This window comes from Vidua macroura, chromosome 9 (assembly GCF_024509145.1).
Source record: "Vidua macroura isolate BioBank_ID:100142 chromosome 9, ASM2450914v1, whole genome shotgun sequence".
NCBI classification, from domain to species: Eukaryota; Metazoa; Chordata; class Aves; order Passeriformes; family Viduidae; genus Vidua; species Vidua macroura.
In genome coordinates, this window is record NC_071579.1 from 21613867 (window position 1) to 21637712 (window position 23846).

At 37.7% G+C, this 23846-nt stretch overlaps 1 protein-coding gene across 1 annotated transcript in view; it reads right to left on the reverse strand.

The window, feature by feature from the left end:
* ST6GALNAC3 (ST6 N-acetylgalactosaminide alpha-2,6-sialyltransferase 3) overlaps positions 1-23846 on the reverse strand; it is a 123877-nt gene that overhangs the window by 97808 nt on the left and 2223 nt on the right. Inside the window, exon 2 of the mRNA XM_053985787.1 lies at positions 13516-13717. Within this exon, the coding sequence (XP_053841762.1) occupies positions 13516-13717 (202 nt within the window). The remainder of the gene's footprint in view (positions 1-13515; positions 13718-23846) is intronic.

Here is a 23846-nt window from a genome sequence, read left to right on the forward strand (position 1 = left end):
TGTATTTGACCACAACTGGAAATGAGAAGCAAAATGTAATATATACATAGCAGATAGTGGAATAAAATTAAGCATACAATAAAATTGCTGCTTCTATAAAAATAAGAAATACACATATACCTAACATCCATCATGGGAAAAATTCCAGTGAAGTTAGAATTAGATGTTGAGGGTAATTTCAGCAGTAACCTATTTCATTTCTATAACACTATAATGATTTCATCAGTAACAAATTCTCTAGGTAGTATCACACTGGAAAGTTTAAGGATGGCACCATTAAATAGCATCCATAATTGTTACAATCAACTACACATTACACAAAAGGGTGCATTTCCAGATGACTGTTAAATGTACCAATTTACCAGATTAGCATTTTGCTGAAAGAAACACTCAGAGCCTTCAAGAACCTATTACCTATGGACCAAAGCTCATGCCAAGTCCATTTTCTGCTGCAGAAATAAACTGGGCATCCTTTCACAATAGAACTTATAGTACAGCTGAAAATATTACTGATTACCATGTACTGTTCTGTTATGGAGGGGCAAAACATGGGGGCTTTAAATGCCTCTGAGAACAGGGCTGGGTGAGCTGATATGCTGAATAGATGCAGATGTTTCCTCAGCTTGTTCAGGCTCCTTTGCTCTTACAACTATTGCATGGAGCTGTGACCTGTGCTTTGCAAAGGCTGACAGGATTTGGGCTGTGAACCTGACAAAACAGGTACTTTTTTAACAGGAAAGGAATCTTGCAGACACACGCCCAGGTTCCACAAAGCATGAGGACCTGAGGTTTCACTTCAAGTGTTACTGGGACCAAACCTAACCATGCAATCAAGAAACACCCTTCTCCTTTCAAAATCACCACAATCATTAAATAATAGACACTGCTCTGTGTTGAGCACTTTTAAAAAGTATGCTATTTCAAATACAAAATAGTAGAAGAATTCTTGGACATCTTTAGGTAGATAAATACTTCATTGCATCTAGAAATAACTAATGGTTGTATAGAGAGATAGATACTCATATTGGAAAGAAACAAAAAAAACCTACATTCATGAATCCTCTAGCAATTTAAAAATTCAAACAGATTTTAAGATGTATTATGCAATAATATCGACTCACACATCTAACACAGAAATGCCTCTTAGTGATATGTAGTTGCTAAAATTATATTTATGTTTATAAAGATCTTGCCAGACAAACTAGATTTTTCAAAGAAAAATGACATGCTTAGTGAGTAAAGGGAAATTACTACAGGCATTCTTCCATTTACTAAAGATGGATAAAAAGACAGATTTTCAGGAATTCAGAATAGAGCTTCCTAGATAATCGAACAATTAATATGAATGTACAAGAAATACAAATGTATATACAAATCAAGTGTTCTGAACAAAAAATGAAGGTCTAGTTTCTTAACAGATCCATTCTGTTATTCCATTATGAAAACTGTTCCTCTAATGAACAAGGGCATTTAAACTGCAATAACGCTACTGCAGACTGAATGGGAAAAATTTCGACCAAAATCCTGTTTTCAAGAATAACTTAAACCACTATAAGATTTCTGATACAAGGACTGAAACTAACTAAGGAGGAAAACTCCAACAAACCACAAACCAACCAACCAACAAAAAAATCACTTTGCCTTTTAGTGTTATACCTTTTCTAACTGGCCTCATACAACACCATATTTATGATTTTTTTCTTGCTAAATCTGCCTTATTTTTACAAAAATCTTCAGGAGAAAATAAATGGTATTTGCAGAAATAGTGCACAAGCATGAGGAAAGTAACATGGTGGGCATCACCTTGGAAAACAATTAAGTGATTCATCTCATGGAAAAAGATCCAAGACACGTTAGGAAAAATAAATCCAAGGTAATTTGATATTTGGAAACAGAGGGACCATGTTATGTCATCTCTCTTCCATTACAGCTCAATCCCAAACCGAGTTCTAGGAAACTGAACACCAAGAAGTGAGGAAGAAGTGGGCTCTTTCTACGGATGATTTAGGAAAAATAAAGGAGCATTTTGCTTGATAACATGGTGATGAAGGTGAAACTGCAAGTGTCCATACACACTGGAAGAAAAAAGAGAATAAGAACTAGAAACATCTAAGATCTTTAAAGAAACAGGAAATAAAGAGATACAGACAGCTGTAATATTTGCCATATCTCAATCTCAGAAAATACTCAAGTGGTAGCACATGATCTTCTAAGGGATGTGGGTAATGGCCCAAGAATTGCAATTATAGCAGCAGGCAGGTTAAAATCTGAGATAACATGGAATATGGGTCAATCACATACTAGCAGGATGATGAGTGGCCAATTGGCTTCTTTCAGCTCTAGATTTTTTTTTCTTTTTTTTTTTTTTTTTTTTTGTATATGAAACTATTTAGCATACAGTGAAACTAGCAGAAAAATATATGCATTATTCATGCTATTTGTGGCAGACAAGCACTGTAGTTTCAGTGAACAGGACTGGAAGTAATACCAGAGGAAACAGAGACCTTAAAGGAAGACCCTAATCTCAGAAAACTCAGAGTGTCGCTGTAATTTTTTTTAAGGGTTCTGTTATGGTAATAGTCATGTTTGCAGAAAATTATTTCTGCGCTATTCAGATAAACAGCCTCACAGAGGGCCATTTCTTCCCCAGGAAATGAAGAGTGGATAACACCCACCAGAATGGGAGCAAGGCATTTAAGAGCAAGTGGAGGGAGCTGGTTCCTATGTTATTATCAACAGCCTCTACATAACAAATGATCAAATGATTTAGATTTTACATCAGAACTTACCTTACACTGCAGCCAGCAGAAGTGGCAACTAATTTTAAACAGGAAACAATATCACCCCTGTCTATTGCTTGAAAATGACTTCTCATCTACAATTATCTGTCAGTTTTGCCTTCTCATTTTCAGCTATCACCATCCCCCATACCTACAAAAGTCCTTTCTCCTTGATACTTATACTCAGCTCCAAAATAATTTATTAGGAGTTACACATGCTTATCAAAGACAGACAGGATTCATGCAGAAATTAATGGCAGCCTATGGAAGTTGCTATATATCATTATATAATACATGCCAACACTGCTGTCACAGTACGTGGATTGCCTCATCCTTTGTCAATCAGAATGAAGCATTAGTGCAGTGCAAAGATTATTTTTGTTGTTGTTCTGACAATAAAGCTCTGGCTGTAATACAATGGTAATAAGGGATAATCTATCTGGGATAGTAGATTCACAATCACTTTATGACAGTCAATATGACTATAACCTTTTAATTTTTGAACATGACCACAAGTAACTTGATCAAAAAATGTTACTTGCTCTTCATAAACATGAATCCTTTACAAACATGATGATCCTGAAGCAGTGAAGAATACTTTGGTCTACATCAGCAGGACAGAAATTGAGGCAAGCTCATCAGAGTTCCAGCCTGTTCCTCTGCCCACTCCTTTCTGAGTAAAAGATCAACACTGATCATCATTATTTGCCTTACAATAATGTCATCAGCTCCATCCGTTGTCACTGATACTGATGGTGACAAGGCACATTCAACACCAAGGGCCAGCTGGAGCAGAAATGAACAGGACAGCTCCAGAGCAACCTCACGAGCATGGAGGATCCCAAAGGTGATCCCACTACCTCCAAGGCACTCCTGTGGGACTTTTTGAAGGTCTGCCATGGAGATGATTAATGAAGAAGCACCATCTGCTATGTGTTTGAGAAAAGTGATTTTTCTGGCTTCTTACTGGAGAGCCGGTTCAGCCTTGGAAACACTGAAAGGGCCTGTACTCAGCCTTTGGAAAACACTGACATGGCTTCAAATAAACTTTTTTTGAGCTCACTCCATTTGAAAAAGAAGCCATTCTAGTAAGGACATCAGAAAGAAACTTAAAAAGAACTCTGACCTGAGACACAACTTCGCCACAGGTTCTTTTGATTTGAAACCTATTTCCAGATGCTCTTCCAAAGCCTGCTACCAGAAGGCTGGATGAATATATTCATCTTGAGGCCACATCTTGACTCTAGCAGGAATCAAACCTTGAGCAGCAGTAGGTGACTTAAGAACAGCCTCTTATCTCCTAAATCTCCAATCTATGCCTTCAAAGCATAAACAGTAATATATTTTGGGGGAAGAGTAAATCTGATGATCTAGTGAAAGAAATTCTGGCAGTAAAGGACAAGCCAAACTGAAGGAGAAGCTGAAGAAAAATCAGCAGTTTTGGATTGGTTCTAAAAAGGAAGAACTAATAGCAAATAGGATCAACATTACAAATCTTTTACATGTTAGGAATAAGACGACACAAGAAACTGTATTGTAAGCTGGAAAAATGTTGATAAATCAATAAAATTAATTACACAAAAAACAACTGAGAACAAAACTGTCATTCACGGATCAATTCCATAAGACACTGTATGTCATCAAATATAGGGTTATTGTTTTTACCTAAAGGCCAGACTTTATCCTTCACCTTGGTATTTAATTTCTGTTGTAGGATATTTGCCAGTGCTGATCTAAGCTTTCAGTGTACTGCCCTGGAACTACTCTGGAGTGAGTCCTGTGCATGCAGTCAGGCATTTCATAGGAGTCTGAAGGCATCTGTAAAAGCTTAGAAATATACTTTTTCAACTTGATGCACTCCAGAAATTATATTTTTTCTCTTTACAAATGTGAATCCTAGGTACCAGCACTGGAAGAGGCAGAAAGGAGGGAGGGTGGTAGCATCACTGAACTAGAACCAGGGAAATCAACCCAAACCAACTTGCACTTTGGCTGGTGTAATGCTAATATGAGACCCTTGAGTGCTCTTTTCAGTCTCTAACTGGAACAGAGCAGGTTCCATCCCCTGGAGTAATATTGATCTAAGACTTGGCAGCATTTTCATCAATTTCAAATCCAAAACTCTGGGTCCTAACTACAAGAAACTCTTAAAGACAAATTCAAGAAGGGCTACTTCGAAAAATGATGCTATTAGTTGCAGAAAAGAGGACTTGTCTGGTATGAAAAGGTAAAGGCAGTAATGTGCATCCCTGGGGTTGGGGATTAAAAAGGAGGATGAATTGTTGTTATTAAGAGGACAATCCCAAAATCACTCTAGTAATTTCTCTGCACTCATTTGGGGATTTTCATTTAACACGGTATTTATTCATCTAATGGGCCAACTGCTTTTCTAACTGAGCGATTACTGTAATCTCTGACTAGCTCAATATGGAAAATATATCAATTAGAGAGAAAGAAAAATAAAGATGGAAGAAAGAAATATTGCAAGTAACAGAGAACTTCATTTTTTCTCCCTTCCACTTATCCCCAGATTGAACTGGTCTTCATTTTAGGGTGCAGCTGTACAGACACCATTTTCAATGAACTTTCCAGCATTGGTGGGAATACAATTTATTGGTTTAGAGGTGGTTACAAAATTATTTGTGATGAGTACACAAAATTTACAGCTACACCCACATAAAATGTAGCTCCTTGTAACAGATACTGTAAGTCTATTAAGTAGAGCTCTAAGATGCACACACTGCCAGCATAGTAATGCCATTAGTGGGCATGAGGTTTTTGATACAACATTCATACAGGTCTCTTACAGAATATTTGTTAGTATGGACTAATGTATTCAGCCAGACAAGAGCCAGTATCCCAAGAAAAGCAATTATTGCTGGTACAATTTGCATCTGCTCCAAGAGGGTCTCTGAGCTCATTTCTCTCTATGCAGCACTTACACCAGTCCACCTGTTCCATCCTGGTTTGAGAGCACATAGCACAGATTAACAGCTCAAATATGCATTTAAGGTTCACATTTTAATCTAACAAAAAGCCTAAGAGAAAATGCTCATGTGAATGAAACTTTCCACCCACTCAGAGAACAATACAAAAGACAAAACTCTGCTCAATCCGCAGAGCCTCACAGCAGAACCTGGAGCTGCCAAACGCAGGCTGTGACAGATGGCCATGGGAGCAAACTTGGAAAGCAAAGGCTTTCAAGGAAGATGGCTGTGGCTTTAAAGCTAACTAGAAATTGGCATGGCTGTCAGTGTTAGGAGTCTGTCTCTTGAGCGGGTTCTAGCTGCTGTGTTTACATGTGCACCCACATGCGTCTGCGTGTGGCTGGCACGCGGCTCCCTGCAGGGAAGTATTAATAGCTTTGGGTCAGCTCTGTGCTGTGCATCTCTGCCAGAATAGCTGTGCTGGGCAAGAGCTCAAAGAGCTGAACTCACTGATTGCCATAGCCAGCAGGAAGCCCTTGTGTAAGAAGGATTATAAGAGCAAAAATCCATTTTTAGTGGCTCTTTTTACTCTGCGGTGTATTTTATACACCAGTACAAAGTGTACCTCAGCTGCCATCTCCAAATCCAGAACTAGTGACACTCTGCTGCAACAGACACCTTGAATCTCTGTGAGAAATGGACTCCAAGTATAAACTCAGGAGGGTGACACTGGGCTTCTTTTGATGAAGGCATCCTCATTTTTAAACAGCAGTAGTGGGAGGATATTCAGGGAGGAGAGGAGAGGGCACTGCTCTCCCAGCTGATGATCTGGAACACCAAGGAGACACCTTGCCTGCCACTAATGCAAAACAGCCCATCCTTCATTTGGCAACTATTACTGACAAAAGCTGAAATCATGTCATGGTAACAGAAGTAAGTTCTCATCCAGAGTAAAATCAGTAAGCTCCTCCTTTATCACCTTGACAAGCCTCACTCTCATCTGCTCATTACATCTTTCCTATTTTCCCCAGAGGTTTGGTCTAACTCAAGAATACATTACACCCAACCTCTCTGCTCTTTTCTTTACCAGTCCAAAGAATACTCCATTCACTTTTCTGGTCCAGCTGGCATTCAAACTAAAACTAAACACTACTGACAGAAATTTTCCTATCAAGCTAGCTAACTGCAAAAGTCAGCTTTTCTTCTGAAAATGTTTTTCAGATTTTTTTTTTTTTCCAGATTATCTCCAGTCAATTTTCTAGGTGTCGTGTCTCTCCTTTGGGGACACATTGTTCACACGTTTCACATGGAGAATACAACTGGCATCTTCTCAATAGGGAGACTAACATTAGCTACTATACCCATACCCTTGAGCAGCAGTATAAAAAAGTCCTCAAGAAGGTGGAAGGAATCTCTGAAAATTGCATATAACCAAGGTGGATGGCAAATCTTTGATAACAGTAACCTTCAGCGATATAACCTATAAACTCCATTCAACAGATCAATCCAGCCCACAACTGCATCACAGACATTTATTTCTACCAGCCCAGGTTCTTTAGGGATTGACTTTTGAAGGCACAGCTCACTGGCTGATAGTAATCTCTTCTCAAGTCCCATAGCCTTTTTTTTTTTTTAAAGCAGAGCTGCCACACAGGCAGCACTGCTTGACTCATCACACTGAGGCTCTGTGTGGAGCAGATTTAATTCCTCTATATAGAATACTTGATATATTTATCCTGGCACTTGACTTTTTCCTCATGAGACACCATCAGAGTTGTGGCAGCTTTAAAAACCTAAGCTAATTCCATATATACAGAAGGAAAATGGCTGAGCTGGCAGGATTTGCTCCGCTGAGGACTCACATTATCTGTGCTCCCTTCTCTCCTGCAGGTTCGTAACAACCTGAGTGGTTTCAAGTGGACCTTGCAGCTTATTTGTATCATTCTCTCTTCTTCCAGGCCAAAAGAGGGCTGGAAAGAGGAAGAGGGCAGTGAGGATTCTGGTGAGGTCTATTTGTTTAGTGAAATCTATTTCTATAATAGATGATGTTCTACTGGAGTTGCTCATTTGGTGGTTGAAGTCCTTGGCAGGAATTGTATTTCTGAGTGTGTGCCTATGGCTCCCAGAGCCAGGAATGGGAGCTCTGGAACAGTTAGGAAACACAACAGGGGCAGGGGAACAGGAACCATTAACTCTCCATATGAATGTCCCTCAGAAGTTTAACACACAATATGATTGCCATGTACTAATCCTTCTGCAATACTTCCAAAAAAAATTGTTCCTGAAAATGTATAAAATGGAAAGAGAAATATATGCAGAAGATACTGCATGTTTAGTTGTACTTTCATTACTATTAATATTACATTATTTCCAATGCTGAAATAATGAGTAACTGTGCAACTGTGATAAAAAACTGAGTCTTAGAAGGGATATAAATGATAAATTACTATGAAACAAATGACCTTTTACTACCAAAATATCCTGTGAATTCTTAAGTTGTAACATAGAACAAGATCCCAAAGGAAAAGAGACAGGATAGAAGTCATCCATGTGTCAGAAATAAAATACTAAAGCAGCTTTCTGTAAGGACCTCAGGGCACAGGGAGTTTCGGCTGATGCAGCTTTTTAGCCTCTCTAGGACCCAGTTTTTCCCAAGAAGAGTATGAAACAAGCATCTCTGGAGTCAGCTGAACACACCATTCAAGTTCACAGTCTGGTACCTTCTCTTCTGAGATGAAACCCAAAGCTGTTCTCCAATAGCACTCCAATATTCTGCACTGACACTTCATAGTGTTATTTTCATCCATTACTAACAGAGGCAAAACAAACCTTCCCAGGTTGGTTGCTAGCTTAACATTTTTATAATGTTTCTTATAAAATTTCGGTCTTTTTGAAAAATGTTTCTTACTTCCCATGTTGGGAGAGGAACTAATATTAAAATATCAATCCCATTCTTTGCTTTCCTTATGATATTTTAATTTAGTTTATCAAGTTTTGAAAGAAGGTGATATCTCATGGTTGGTGTGGGTCCATCCAATGATTACGTATAACACATTGACAACTATGGTTTTGCTATTGTTGAAATTGTATGTGCCTTGTCTTACACCCAGAGACCACATCACAGCCTGCATTTCTGCATGTTATGTTAATTTTCCTCTATATTTCAGGTAATTTTTAAGTGCGCGTAATTTATTGTGTTTTAAAAAGAATAATAAAAAGGATAATGCAAAGGTCAGTAGGCTCCGGTTAATATGCATATCAGGGCTATTTAATTTGTGGAAACCTCCATTCATTTAAGCCAAGTCCTACTACAGAACTTCTGGCAAAAAGGAAAAAAAAAAGGAATCAGATTTAGGCAATCCAGTAGCTGTGTGTGCCACAAGTGGTGAGCAATTAATGCTTGTAGCCAGGTCTGTTCAGGTTAGGGACAAAATGCTATGGGATAATATGATCCAAATGTATTTCTTCAATATCAGTACAGTACTGATGAGTTTTTCAGTTATGACAGGATTTTTAAGAAGTCTTAAGTGCACATTCCTTTTATCTAGTGCTCATCACTGTAATGCAGGATTCCTCAATGTTCACGACACAAAGGCTCTTTGCTCCCTCAGAATTCATTTCAGAGGAAGCCATTAGATCTCACAGCTGCAGTTTAATGTAGGGATTTTAGGTCATCTCAGAACTTACCCTTTTCCAAGAACAGTTTTAATCTTTGTTCAGTACTTGAATATACTTTTATAATTATGCTTCAAGTGTTATTGCAGCTATATTTCAGATTTTACGTATGTAGGAAAATGCTATATTATTTTAATACTGACGGTAGAGTAAAAATCTATTCAATATTCACCTTTCAGGAAGCACAATCAAATATCCAAGAACACTATTAGACTTGCCTAGCATAAAGTTTCAAACTGCTAATGGATTTTAAATTGATGTCATAATGCTGCAATTTAAATACATGATGTTCATTAATTTTGCCAGAACTCTTTGTAGAGTAGGAGTGGTATGAAAGAAAGAGGAAGGTTATATTTTTTCTACCTGCTTCTTTTTATCTGCTTCCCCATTTTTGATATACAAAAAGAGTCATTACTTCAGCTTGATGTGGGTGGGGAGTGAAGTTTATTCCAGTAGGTTTCAATTGGGTAACCACCATGGAGTGGTATCAAATTAATATTTTCTACAAAAAAAATCACCAGGAACAGGATAAAAATAACTAACACATGCTAGTAATGACATTCCCTAAAGACAGACTTCATGGGACCTCTCACCAAAAATCCATAGACACGAAGTGGAGGAAATAAAGGAAAGAAAGAAAGGTCATCTTGTTCATACACCTCCTTCTCACTGAAAGGTCAAAATTCATGTATTGAGCGAGACAGCAATATTGCAAAACAGGCAGGCATAGCTTCCCACAAATTCCAAGGAGTCACCTCAGATAGGGATATTGAAAAGGGAAAAGAGCTCACATCATGGAAGGCTGCTACAAGATCCTCTTTTACTGAGGGAAGTGTGGGTGGGCTCTGGATGCAAATTTTCTAGGTGAAGAATCCCCCGTTTCAGAAATACCTCCAAAGTGAAACTAAAATGTGTCTAGCCATAGTGGCCCAGTATATACAACACTTCACATCTATTTGTATTTCAATTCTAATGTATTTACTGTACATAAAGACAGTTTCCCCAAAGCTGTTGCTATGGCTACAAATCAAGGAAACCATAGCAACAACCCTGTATTATGTACAGCCTTAATTGTGGATTAAGTTATGTCTCTCTTTGCATTTTGTATTAAATACTCCAATACATCTAGTTTTAATATTTTTTCAGACTTTTTAACAATAGAAATTCCACAATACTACAGTGTCAAGTCAAATACACAACACCCTTGAAAAATGTCTTTACAGCATTATTCTGATCATATCTAATAACAGCCATATCATTTTTTACATGAGATAAGCACTAATGTTCACATCATTGTATTTCCTGATCTTTTTTTAATACAAATGATTGATCACTACCACTTTAACCAAATAATTGATTTTCCATCATCTCGTAAGATTTTTGAAGTCCCATCCCACTCAGCCCTACCCCCCCAAAAAAAACAGGTCCTCCTAACTTAAACTTTTATTGCTATGGAAAATTTTGGAGGGTTGGGCCTTCTTTAGTTTGGGTTGGTTTTCCTTTTCTTCAGAGAGTATGTATGCAATAAAGGCACAGAAGTAGTTCATTCTTGATTTTCTAGCTTCCCTGTCACTTCAGATGACTGATTGGGTTGGTGGCAAATTACCCTAATTCCTCTCGTTTGTTGACCTTCTACTTTTAAATATTTAAGTACACTAAGGAGTTGACATGCAGCCAGACATTGGAGTGCTGCCTGAGAGGAACAGGTAAAGGAGAACAGAAAACAAATGTGAAGAAAAGAAGGATGTTAGAAGTGGCTGAGGAAGAGGAGGGAGTTGCTATCAGACAGCAGGAGACACCAGTGGGATGACAGGATTCAAAGGACACTCTAGGAGAATATGAGCACATTCAACAAAGAATTCATTCAAAGAATTCAGCAAAAAGTTTCCCTCAATAAAAGACAAAAAGCCCAAATTCACATCTCTAAAAGCCTTCCCTCCTATATTCCCTTCCATCACTTTATTTTCTGATAATTCATTGTGGTACTGTTTCCTCACACCATTTGGTCCTTGAAGAGACATCATGTGTCCCATTTTGCAAAAGTCTTGGCCACATTTGTTTGGGGCATTAGCCTGTCTCACAGAGTAGACTTTTCTGCTTATCTTATATACCACAGCAGCACAAAAAAAAAAAAACAAAAAAAAAAAACTAGAAAATATCTAAGTTTTATGAAATGAGCAGAAATTCAATGTATTTGACACAATAAAGAAATTAAGAATTGAGATTTTTCTGGCTATATTAATACAAATAGTATAGAAATGCTTATTTGACAAAGTAATATGTGTTCTAAACATCATAGTCTGAGAAAGCTATGAGTGTGAGTTAGGCACATAAGCTATGTAAAAGCTTTTCACAGGAGCATCACAACAAAAGTTCCCTCACACAGGGAATAATTAAGTCCAAAGTTAGTGCATTTACAATAAGCATGCCATGTTCAGGTTCTTCATTATCATTTTAATTAGCAAATATTAATGCAATCTACAAATACATCAGGGAAAACAACTAAAATTACTAAGTTTAAGGAGTCCTTCATGACCCAAGCCAAACTGAAACAAATGTCTTACGAATCGACACCGGTCACCAGCTTCCAGGACATTCATTTCCATTTACTGTTAGAACTTCCAAGCGTGTTATCAAATTCAAGGATGAATTAAGGCCCTCACAAACTACTTCTAAGCTCTGATGAAGGCAATGGTGAATAAAAATGGATTAGCATGCTCCTCTCCTCTCCAGTTATCAGTTCAGACTGATAGCGATCAAGTGACCATGGCAGCTCTGCCTCATTCGGATTCCGCGCCTGCCACTGTGGCAACAACCCAGGGACAAGCAGAACACGCTGCCCTCCCATTTCTGAGGGATGAAGATGCTGGATGAAGCCTTAACCCTTCTGAGCTCAACAGCACCTCCCATTCCTTTCACTGGGACTAGGATTCACATCTGAACAGTTCTCCTTTCAGGTGCTTGTCCTTTTTCTGCTTTATAGATGATGTACTTGGGCCTCCAAAATAGTGCTGTGTCTTACAGGAACAATGATTAAAAGCTAGATATGTTTAAAAGAAGCTGCCTCCTAAAAACTGCCTCTCACTCATTCTGAGTTTCTAATATCTAACTAACATTTCTAACATTTAACCCACTAAAGGTAGGATAATAACTAAGTAATCCAATACACTTACAGGACTAAATATAATGAAGTGGTGAAGTATTTTCATTCTCTATAAAGCTGTTATATGAATGAATTTCACTCATTAATAACTGTAATTTTATTGAAAAAAAACATAGCAGCTAATGGAAGTCTGATAGTATTTCTCATCATTGACAGTGCTATAACTGATCACAAACTATAGAAAGAGTTCAATTTTTATGTTACCTTATTTTGAAAGATTCCATTTTACAAATATTACAGAGAGGAAAAGTCTGAAGAAAATGCACCACCACCACCAAAACCCAACAGTGGCACTAGAAATTTTGACAACTAAGATACTTTAAAGCAGGAGTCCCTGTAAAACCTAATTTCATCAGGCAAGTATTTTTATCACACAGCAAGTATTTTGCAAAGCAGATACACATCAGTGAGTTTTAAAGTACAGAATGCAAATACATGCCTAGTTTTGAAATAGCTATCAAGTATTAATGCAATACTTCCAGAAAAATCCAGCAAATTTCTAGCTTTATACATTCACTAGATTCACATATGTTTATTTCACATATCACTCATTTTTCCTCTTTCATTCCCATACAAACAAAAATAAGCTACTTCCTCTTTGGGAAGCCCAGGCAAAATTAAACATTTTTAGGACCTTACTACAACAAACACAAGAAAATTCCCTTTTGCATTAGAGGGATTGAAGGATTGAAATTAATCTGAAAGATTTTCTTGTTTGTATGAACAAGTTTTCACTCACTAAAGGGTGATTTTGAGGTGAGTTCATTGCTCTCTCCGCTGCAGACATGACAGATTTTTTTTAAATTTCAAAGGTCATTTACGTGGTAGAAGACTTCTAAAATAGCCACTTTGCTCAGAAACACCCTTGTTCAGTTTTGACACTGGGCAGGTTGCAAAAAAGCATTAGATGGGATCGGAGAAAAAGAAATCTACTGCTCCATTTTGCCAGGCTGTTAAAACCAGGTCTTACCTCTTGTGTTTTTACATTGATATATCCATAATGAGTTTTCAGAGGCTGCCTTTGGCCATTAGAAAATGGGATCCACTTGACTCTGGTTTGTCCAAAGCAGTTTAGGATCAAAGGGAAAGTTACTTCATTTGTGAGACGAACGATGATCAGACAGAGGAATGCTGCAATGAAACTCACGGCAACAATGGACTTCCTCTGTAATGAAAAGAAGAAAGGAAATAAATTATTAAAATTGAGAGTTGGTTTTAATAAAAAAATACATATCTTCAATTGGAGGATGAAGGAAAAACACTTGAGAAAGCTTTATGTGAAATTATTCCTCTGGTAGTCACCTTGCTGCAGGAGCACAAGGAGACAGGTGACTGGATTGTTTTATTTCAATAAATTTGCATTTCAGAGGTTTTGCAGAGTTTCTTTTAGAACTGGTTGCAAATGAGTCAGTTTTGTTCACAAAAAACAAAAAGCCTTTTTTCAAGGTTCAAAAAACATCTATCAACTTTGAATTTTATTTGCATTTGGAGTAAAGATTCTATGTAAACATCCACACCAAAGTCTTCACTCAAAATCACCAGTTTTCTAGGGATGACAACACAAAAAGGAAAGTGCCATCTGCAGTGGCACCACACAAAGTTTACTGGAAAGACATCCCTACAGATCATTCCATGCAACAGAATTCATGCTATAACTTTAAATACTTTAGAATAAATTGTTGGTGAAGTCAGCACCACATTCTACCTTATTCCAGGTTGATGAATTTACCAAGCAAGGCATTATTATTATTATTATTTCGGACAAGACGATCGCCATTGTTAATAATTCAACCAATCTGAAGCCTGTAATTAGTCCTTCCCTTCCACCTCTAGCCCATCCAGTCAGCTGGACTGGAGAATGTAATCACAGAAAGATCACAACTTTTTCCCTGGGTAACTCCCCAGTCTGCAGGTGAAACACCTGTGAGAAAGCAGAATGTTTTCCTTATTTTTATCTACTGCAGTCAATTACTTCTAGACAAATTACTTACGGACAAACATGTTAGTTGGCATGTGTAAAGATTTTAGACATGATACTCTATTGAAAAGATTATTTTTGCATTTTCCCTGTGGGAATGAAACAATTATCATTTACATGTGTTTTTACTGTACTTTAATTACATTCTAGGTATACATAATTTGCCACAGTTTAATTACTCTACTGAAGGTAATTCTATCATTGTAAACAGTAACATTTACAGAAAATACAGGGGAAAAATCATTTGCCTAAGGGCCTATACATAAGTGTATAATAACACTTAATGCTGGATGACAGAATCTGATCACCCCAATTCCCATCTACCAGCTAATTCCCAACGAACCAGCACAGAACACATTTAACACCACTCATTTGACACAATGACAATAAGATCACACATGATGCCATGGTAAAGGCAAGCTCTCCTTGCAACCAGATAAGAGGAGTCTGTCCTTGCACAACAGTGAGAATCACAATGAGCCCAGAGCAAATTGGAAGGGATGTTATGATATTTCCACAAACAAGAGTTAACAAAATAATCCATTGCAGGGGTCAATTGCATGGCTCTGTGTTCTGATGTACTGGGAGGTTACAATTTGTAAGATAAAAGCAATGAGAGACTGGGCTGGAAAACTTGGGTGAAGGAGGTCACTGTGAGGAGAAAAGGAAGTGGAGGATGAAGAAGTATTGTGGCAGCGTGATTCAGTGAGGAACCTCAGCCAGCTAATGGCTGTGCAATGTAAAATTAAACCCAGCAAATCTTCAGAGGGCAGCGCAGCAGCCACAACCCAATCGCAGCTCTCAGAATTCATAGAAGCCACTGCACTTTTCATCATCTGCATTATAACAGATTTACATTAAATTGCAATAAAATGGCTGGGGAGCACTTCTGTGTCACTTCTCTTTGTAGCAGATGGAGTCAGAAACATTTAGCTATATATCAGAGCCTTGTAAGTGCTAAGAGCAGCCAAGATGTGCAGTGCAAGTGATAATCATAAAGCAATGAGAGGGAGCATGGATTAGTCATATTATTTATTGCAAATCAGAATTAAAATATTGCAAATATTTAAAGGGGAATCTAGAATCTCATTCCACTACATGAGCATGTTTCAATCAAAACATCCACAGCAGGAAGCAAGATTGCTTGTATGATGCTACTACCTGATTTCCACATACCCCATCTTCCTGGTTTATTGAATATCCCTTTTTACTTCCTTTATTTTGTGCAGATCTGTTCTGAACTTGAAAACAGTGCAATCACCTTTATGTGCTTCTCACAGAGAGTTGTTCTAAACAGCCCTTGCCCTGAGAAAAATTCAGATTGTGCAGCTAAATTTCTTGGCCTTCACTACGAAGCCACCCGATTTTTATATTTCTTTTCTTTAAATGCACTGTACTACCAGATGAAAGAAAAAATATGGCCTTTTGGTTTTTTATGTTTGAAAAGGAAAACAGCAAAGATTTTTCTCTGTTGCTTAGCCAGAAAGAGTCTGCACTAACAAGAACATTCAAATGAGAGAAAGAACAGAATTAAGGCATCTGTTGAAATTGGTTTGAAAAAAAAAAATTAGCCATATGCAAACACAATGTTTACTTATCAACTTGTACAAAGGACGTTTGTATTAAGTATTCAGTTCCCCTGCAATTTTTGTTGAAGGCTTGAGCTCCAACTATAGGCATTCTCTGTGGGAAAGACTACTGAAAACTGGTATTTCAGTGGCTCTATAAATTTCACTGTAAAAATACTGAAAAACACCAAAGCACATACTTTTCATAGTTTTAGCTTTCTTAAAGCACCAAGTAAAGAAGTATGATCAGTGGCCACGAGTATTCTACAGGGCACTTCTAAAAGTAATTTGATTCCCTTAAGTCCCTATGTTCTTTACCTGCTCATTAAAAGAACAAACAAAACAACCAAACCCAGCTGCTATTTGTCATTAACTGCTTCTTGTAATATCTCCTTGACTGCAGATAAATGGATTTTGTTATTGGTCCTCTGATAAAACTTAAAATTTAGCATTTGAGAATCCAGAAATTCTACATGTCATTAGGATATGACAGAGTAGTCTGAAGCTATATACAGGGATGAATACCAAATTGTAATTTGTCTCAAAATTTGTCTGCATCAACATTTTAAATACTCAGACATCCTACCATTTGGGAGAGCTTAACCAACACTAATTAGTAAGTCTGCAGAGAAACAAATCCTATTCCTTCTTAATTTTCAGTTCTCATGAATGCAAATAGTCTCTTAACAAAAGAAATGTTTCTCTAACATGGACATATCCTATGCATAAATTTCAATCAATCCTTTTCTTTTTCTTAGCTAATCTAATGTAGACATTTTGATATTGACAACATTTACATAAGAAATGTATATCCAGTTATAAATATCTTTAAAATGTTTCCCATTTTTTCACATACTCAGTGAGGGGTACACAGTAAGACATATGTTAAAGTTTCTTATCTGGATGACTTGCATGGTATATTAGCTTTTGTTACATTTTATTTCAGTCACTATAGTATCTGACTAGCCTAGATGGCAGTGGCAAGAACAAAATTACCTTTCTCATGAATAGAGGATCCTCTAGCAGAAGAGGATTTAAAAAAAAAAAAAAAAAAAAAAGGTAGAAGAGGAAAAAAGTTGATATTAGAGTACATGAACTGCCATACCTGAGACCCCACTGGGCCAAAAGCTCTCACTAGGACTAAACAGTTTCCTCTAATTCTTTTTGTTTAATCCCCACAACAGCACCATCCCACTTTTGGCATCAGCTATTTCTCAGACACCAAGCTCATTCTGTCTACTATGTATATCAAAATCAATAACTAGCAGGCATGAATCATATTCATTTTATATCTAGGTTGTTAAAGTAAGAATTGAAATAAAAACAGGAGTGTTATACTACTCTGCTGGATAGAATTTAATTTAAAACTTCATGGGAATAAAACAATAACTACTTTCAGGGGTATAAATATAAGTATTTGGCAACATGGTCCCTAGCACTGTTTATATGCTTCATATCATCTAGTTTTGGCTAATTACCAATGCCAGGGTGATTCATTAGTTTCAGTTTGGCAGGAACTTGACAGTCTGAACAAGTTTTAGACATTTTTCTTTCATAATCTGTTAAGAAGTGTGAGATGACAAGATCATTTTTTAATAGTTCAATAATGCCTGACAGAATAGTAAGACACGAACATTTTTTTGTGTTGTATACAGTTGTCTAGGAGGGAGGAAGGAAATATTTTCAGCATAGGAAGATAATTTCTTAAATTGTAAATTTTACTGAGATCTGTACTAAGTATCTTTATTCTGCTTTCTAGCCAGAGCACAACACCCTGCCACTTGGCATGTATTATATGGCAGAGACTATTAAACCACTTCACAAGCAGGAGTATATCCTCATCCTAGTGACTTTCACAGTAAAAACCCATTTCACAGGTGCATAAACTGAGGTTGAAATCAACTTCCCTAAGATCACAAAGAACTCAACAGAAGAAGATTTTTACTCAACTCCTAAACTTTCATTCTAGAACTATTTTGGCTTATTGTTTCTATCACAAGTAACTGCCGGAATTTATTAAAAGACAAAGTTGAACATGATATTATGGAAGATTCCAGTAAAGAACCCTAGGAGCCATGCCCCAAACAGTAATTGCAAATAAGCCTTTTTTCATAAATTGATTTTCTTCAGTACTCATTCTTTCTTTTATTCTATAGATGGATGGCAGCACCAAGCTTGGAAGGACAAATGAAAGGTAAATACTTATGTGAGGGCTTTGGTTCTCTTAGATGTCACAATATACAGTAATATTGTATTATTTTCACAATGCCTGCCTTTACCGGCCCAGTGAGTAACTCAATCACTTTTTTAATATCTCTGCACATCATACTACTTTCATTACAGGACTGATGCAGGGTTTCAGTTTTTACTCAAGTATAATAACAATTGAAAACAATAATGGCTGCATTTATTGAATTTGTTTCAATTTGTAGACTGCTATATGTAAAAAATGGTTTTATTTAATTTTCTCTTTTATAGTCCTGAGCATCTCATTTAAAAGCTACTTTCTATTAGAGAGCATTAAATGAAATTCTTTCAGCACTCTAGGTCAGTATACCTTACTGATTTCACTGGTATTGGAAAAAAACATGTCTTCCAGCTGTTTCTTTTATCCTGAAACTCCCTCTAACAGGGCTGCTGAAGAGATAGTCAAGCAGGGGTCCTAGAAGTTTACAAAGAGAGTAAGATATATAGCAAAGATCCTTCTAGAAACAGGCATGTGTCAAACACCATTTGCATAAAATCAGTAGCTGAAGATTTACTTTCTTCTCTTCCAGAAGTGAAAGTTAACCTGAATATGTTCAAAGACTCCACAGGAGATTGCTGTCAGTGTTTCTCTCTCAGAAGAAGAGAAGAACAAAGCTGGTAGGGTTTATATCACCAGTAAGATCTGGTTTGGGTTCAAAAACTAGTCAAATTAGGATTAAAGTGGTTTTTTTTTTTTTGTTTTTTTTTTTTTTTTAAAGGACATCTTTGCTAAACTGGAATGTAAGCAGCCAGGAAGCTGAGAAATAAGAGCAAAAATGAAGTTCAGTGATGAAGAAGTAATGCAAGAACTGCAGTGTACCTAAAAATAGGTAGTTACAATGAAAGAAACATGTGAGTTTTACCCTGAATGTGTTTCTTGTAAGAAGCTACCCTGAATCAGGACTGGGTTTGAGGACTATGCTGTTAAAGCAGGCATGAGTAGAAGACATGTAACTTCTTGCACAGCCCATCTGCAGGAGCTCTGCCCTTTTCTGTGGCTAAGGCAGATCAAGGGCTCTCCAAACAGCTCGTTGTACCTCTTGTGTTGCTGTCATTTGTTAAAAACTAGTTACTTAATTCCATTTTCACGGTGATTCACAATTCACAGGTGCTGTGTCTAGGTTCATGGCAGCTTATATTCAACCATATCTTTCATTAAAGCCAAAACTGTGCAGAGTGGGTTCAGGTTTACTGGGGTAAGACCTGAGCAATGAACAAAAGAGTAATCAGCACAGTCCAAATAAGTGATGTAACAGCAGCAGCCTGTATTTAAAACCTTATGTAAGAGATAATCCTCCTCTATGTAAATTCCTTTTATTAGTCTCAGGTAACTGCACAAGTTTCTTACACGCAGCATTCTCATCAAAAAGATACTTATTATTTACTTACTTACTTATTTAAGTAATAATATGAAATTATGTAAGGTGAAGAACATCCAAGTTTCAAAGAGCAATTGTTGACGTATTTTGAAGGCCTTCCATATGCTATCATGCATAAGAAGCTACTACATTTGAAAAGCCTCAGTGATTCTGAGCCCTTCAAATTGCAAAGTGCTGACAGATTTCAGGAATTACTTTGTGTCAACTATTCCCTCTTGCCCTAAACTCTAAGCTGGATAAGAAGGAGCATTTATTTGTCTGGAGATATTCTTATCCCTTCAGGCTTTCCAGCACTTTGAGCTCCCCATATCCTATAGTTCCTGCTATTTGTTTCATCCTTACTCAAAGCTGAACCTGTACTTCCTCCAGCAGTCTACTCCTGGCCCAGGGTTCCCTATGCCAACAGCCCCACTCCACCAGGAACAAACACATCATTAGCACAGCCCCAGTCTCACACACCACAAGGTCACACTACCACCAAAGCAACCTAAACTTCTGAGCAAGGCATGCCTTTGGCTAGTCTGCTACTCAATTTTATAGTGCAGCTGAAAGCTGTCCAGTAATTTAAAAGATCTATCCCCATAAAATCCCCGTGGCAGCAAAGCACACTTTAAATACAGTTGTTGATTTTTCATTCTATAAGATCTGTTAAGAATATTTAATCTAAAATTCCAGTTACTGATTCACTGATGTCCTTCACAACTAGGGTGAACTTCATCAGCAGCTGTAGATGCATATTATATAAACACTAATGTAGACTCTGCATGATAAAGTAGAATTAAAAAAGGAGAAAAAAAGAAAAGCCTCTGCAGTACAGCTCTCAATTTATTTTTTTCCTGGTGCTGGATTATTGCCCAGCTCTTCTTATCAATACCTTGGCAAGCTTTCCGACACACACAGGCTGACACACGCTTCCCTATAATAGAACTGCTGGTACAAGAATTTGTGATCTTTCAACCTGGCAGTTGGTTGTTACTACTTATTGAAGTAGTACCTGATTGTAGCTATTTTTCACCTGCTGAGAAAAGTTCAAAGAAAAAAACCACCCATATGTGAGTATTAACTCTTATCCTGCCAGATATACCTCACTTAGATGACCTTTCTTTCTCCTCTATAGAAACATAAAAAGATTCATGATCAGCAACACCCCAAGACTGAATCTGTAACTGAGGGATTTTCGCATACATTTTGAAAGGCACTCTATAGCCGCCAACATTTTCATGAAAACTCTTTTTAAAAAGTTGATTCTTGCAACCAGAAATAAGACTAAAAAATGCATAAATCGGTAGAAAAACAACAACACCAAAAAGCCCCACTAATACATCAAGAAAGATACTTAGAAAACAATAAAATACCACCAGACCTCTGGTCAGCAGATCTTTATATTTGAAATAAGATGTAGTCATTAAAAGTCTTTTGCATTTCTTTGCTATCCTACATGAAATACCAGAAATACTCAATTTCTTGTTTCAAAAACTCACAGGAAAGGTAATTTGATGGCTTCTAAAGTGAAAGGGAGGTAAATTCAATTTTTGCTCGCAGCAGTAAAATCATTAGTGTGATTGGTATGCAGCAGCAGGAATGGATGTTAATCACATACCTATATGGTTAGTAAATACTACACTGGGAGGTAACCTCTGGAAGTACTAACTTCTAGATAAGAAAGAAAATAATCAGACAAATAAAATTAAACACTTGACAGCAGCCCAGAGGCAGAAGAAATGAAAGTAAATAAAATGTTGTAATACCCCCACATTCTCAGGCTGCACATCTGTGAAGAAAATGCCTTTTGCTGGAAACCTTCACTTGCCTGCAGCTCACTTCTGCCTGTGGGGGAACGTTTATGCTACACAGCAAAAACTGCATAACCAGAAATTCACACAAATGAATTGCAATTGCCTACCACCATCTGGACGAGTCCAGACTTTCTCCATTGAATTTTCTTCCGTAAAGATCCCTGATTGCCATGCTGGACTTGAAATTAACAAAAAATTGACACCATGCCTCTGTTTCCTTCTAAAAGCCATTTAACACTGGAAGACAAAGGAGATCTTGCCCAGCCTGTTGCTTGGCAGGAATCTTGCTCTGGCCCTTCACACCAGCTTCATCCCACACTATTCTTTGGGAGGACAGCACTTTTGGAAAGTTCCTCTGGATGTTCTCTCTGCCAGTCTCTGCAATGCACCTGCTGTTCATAAGCATGAAGAGAAAAACAGAAGCAAGGGATCATTACTGATTTTAGTCTTGCACCCTCAGCCAGCCAGGGCACCCTAACACAGTGCAGGTGAACGCCTTGTTCCCGATGCAAACCCTATTTGGTGTGAGGAGCCATGTGGGCTCTTTAAGGTCTGGCTGAATAAAAGGCTGGCTTTGCTCTGAAATATAAAAATATTCAAGTGATAGCTCCTTCACCAGGCAAAGGTCCAAGTTCAGAAAGAAGAAAAAGGAGTTTTTACACACTGGTCTTCTTAAAAAAGAAAAGAAGGAGGGTAACTGTGAATTAGAAAGAAGCTGTTCTTAAGCAGAGATGAGAGATGATGCACTTCAGCCAGGCTGCAGGAAATCTTTTGGAATCTCTTCTCTTTTTTTCTTTTTTTTTCTTTTACATTTAACCAAGAGACTCTCCAGCACAGCTGTAGGAATGCTATCCTGGACTGGCAGGAGGCAAGAGCAGCCTCTATGGATGGCCTTTCACACAAAGCAAGGAAACCTTGCTCTAAGTTCTTTTGGCAATTTATCAGTTTTCCATCAGACATGGAAATCTCACTGTTTACTTTGGATAAACCTGTTCCAGCCCATTTCATCCATACATAACTGCCACATACGTCATCAGAAAAGCAAAATGTATTATTCAATGTCCCCAAGCATTGTCTGCTCCTGGCACATTGAGGAACATTCCAACAGGCATAGCCATTTACAACCAATAAAAAGCACGACCTAATTACAGAGAAGTCAGGGCTGAGATCAGCTGTTTTGTAACAGGAATTGGAAATTGTCTGCCATGTAGCTGGGAGCATGCTACTTCGAGTGAGGGGGGAAAAAACACTTTCCCTCCTTAATTCTTGTTCTTTTCCATATGCTGTTTTCTTTATTGGAAGCTTAGAAAAAGGGGTTGGAGAAACAAAAAAAAACAACCAAAATCAGGACACCAGCATGGCAGAATCCTCTCTGAAAAGAGACTTTAAACTATTCCTGTAGCTTACAGACCTTCAGGGCGCCAAATTTTTGAGCAAGTGGAGGCACATGGAGGATGTGGGATTTGCTGGGATGGTCACATTAGGGTCCATTCTAAGGAGTGTTGCATGTTCCAGCACAAGAGCAATATGCCATAGACACACAAGGAATAGGGAGGGGATTTAGGGGGTATGTTTGGATGAAGGCATGCAGAACCCAGCCAGGCACTTTTATTGGAAACATTAATGATCATATTATTACCACAGCACTACAGAACAGAGCTTTTCATCTAGGATGCACATCAACTGCATTAAACACTGCATGCTCCTAGCAGCACATCTAACTATTTTATGACCCCAATGAAAAATAGGAGGCAGGAAAACATTTTATATCTTTTTTAGGAGGGGCTGCACTAAGCAATGCAGTGTCAACACAGAGGGGCAAATGACCTGTACATTTTTGGCAGAGAGGTTTCTTTCACTGACGTGATCTGACCCTGCTTTACTCATTTCTTCTCATACAATCACAGGAATATGTTGCAAAGCAGCAGGAACTTGAACAAATTTTTTTGCCCACTTAATACAATTGTATTCCTTCTACAGGTAGGAGTTTATTCATTATTCATCCTTGGATAACATGAGCAAGAGGCTATCAGAAGCCATCACAAAAGAGACTCTCCAGATAGCAAAGATTATGCAGCACTGCAGTTACAAAACACGACTGCTCACATACTGCTCAAGCAGTTGATGACATATCCCTCCATTGACTGGGGAGCTCCTCAAATCAGGGCACTGAAACTCAATAATAGCACTGATCAAGGCAATGCCTTCAACTCAATTATAAGCTTTATTGATCATGTCTTCTCTTTATAAAAAGAAAAAAAAAAGTGGGCATGGCAGGGGAAGTAACCACAAAGCACTGAGCTGCAGTGGGACTTGGCAGAACAGATTGCTTG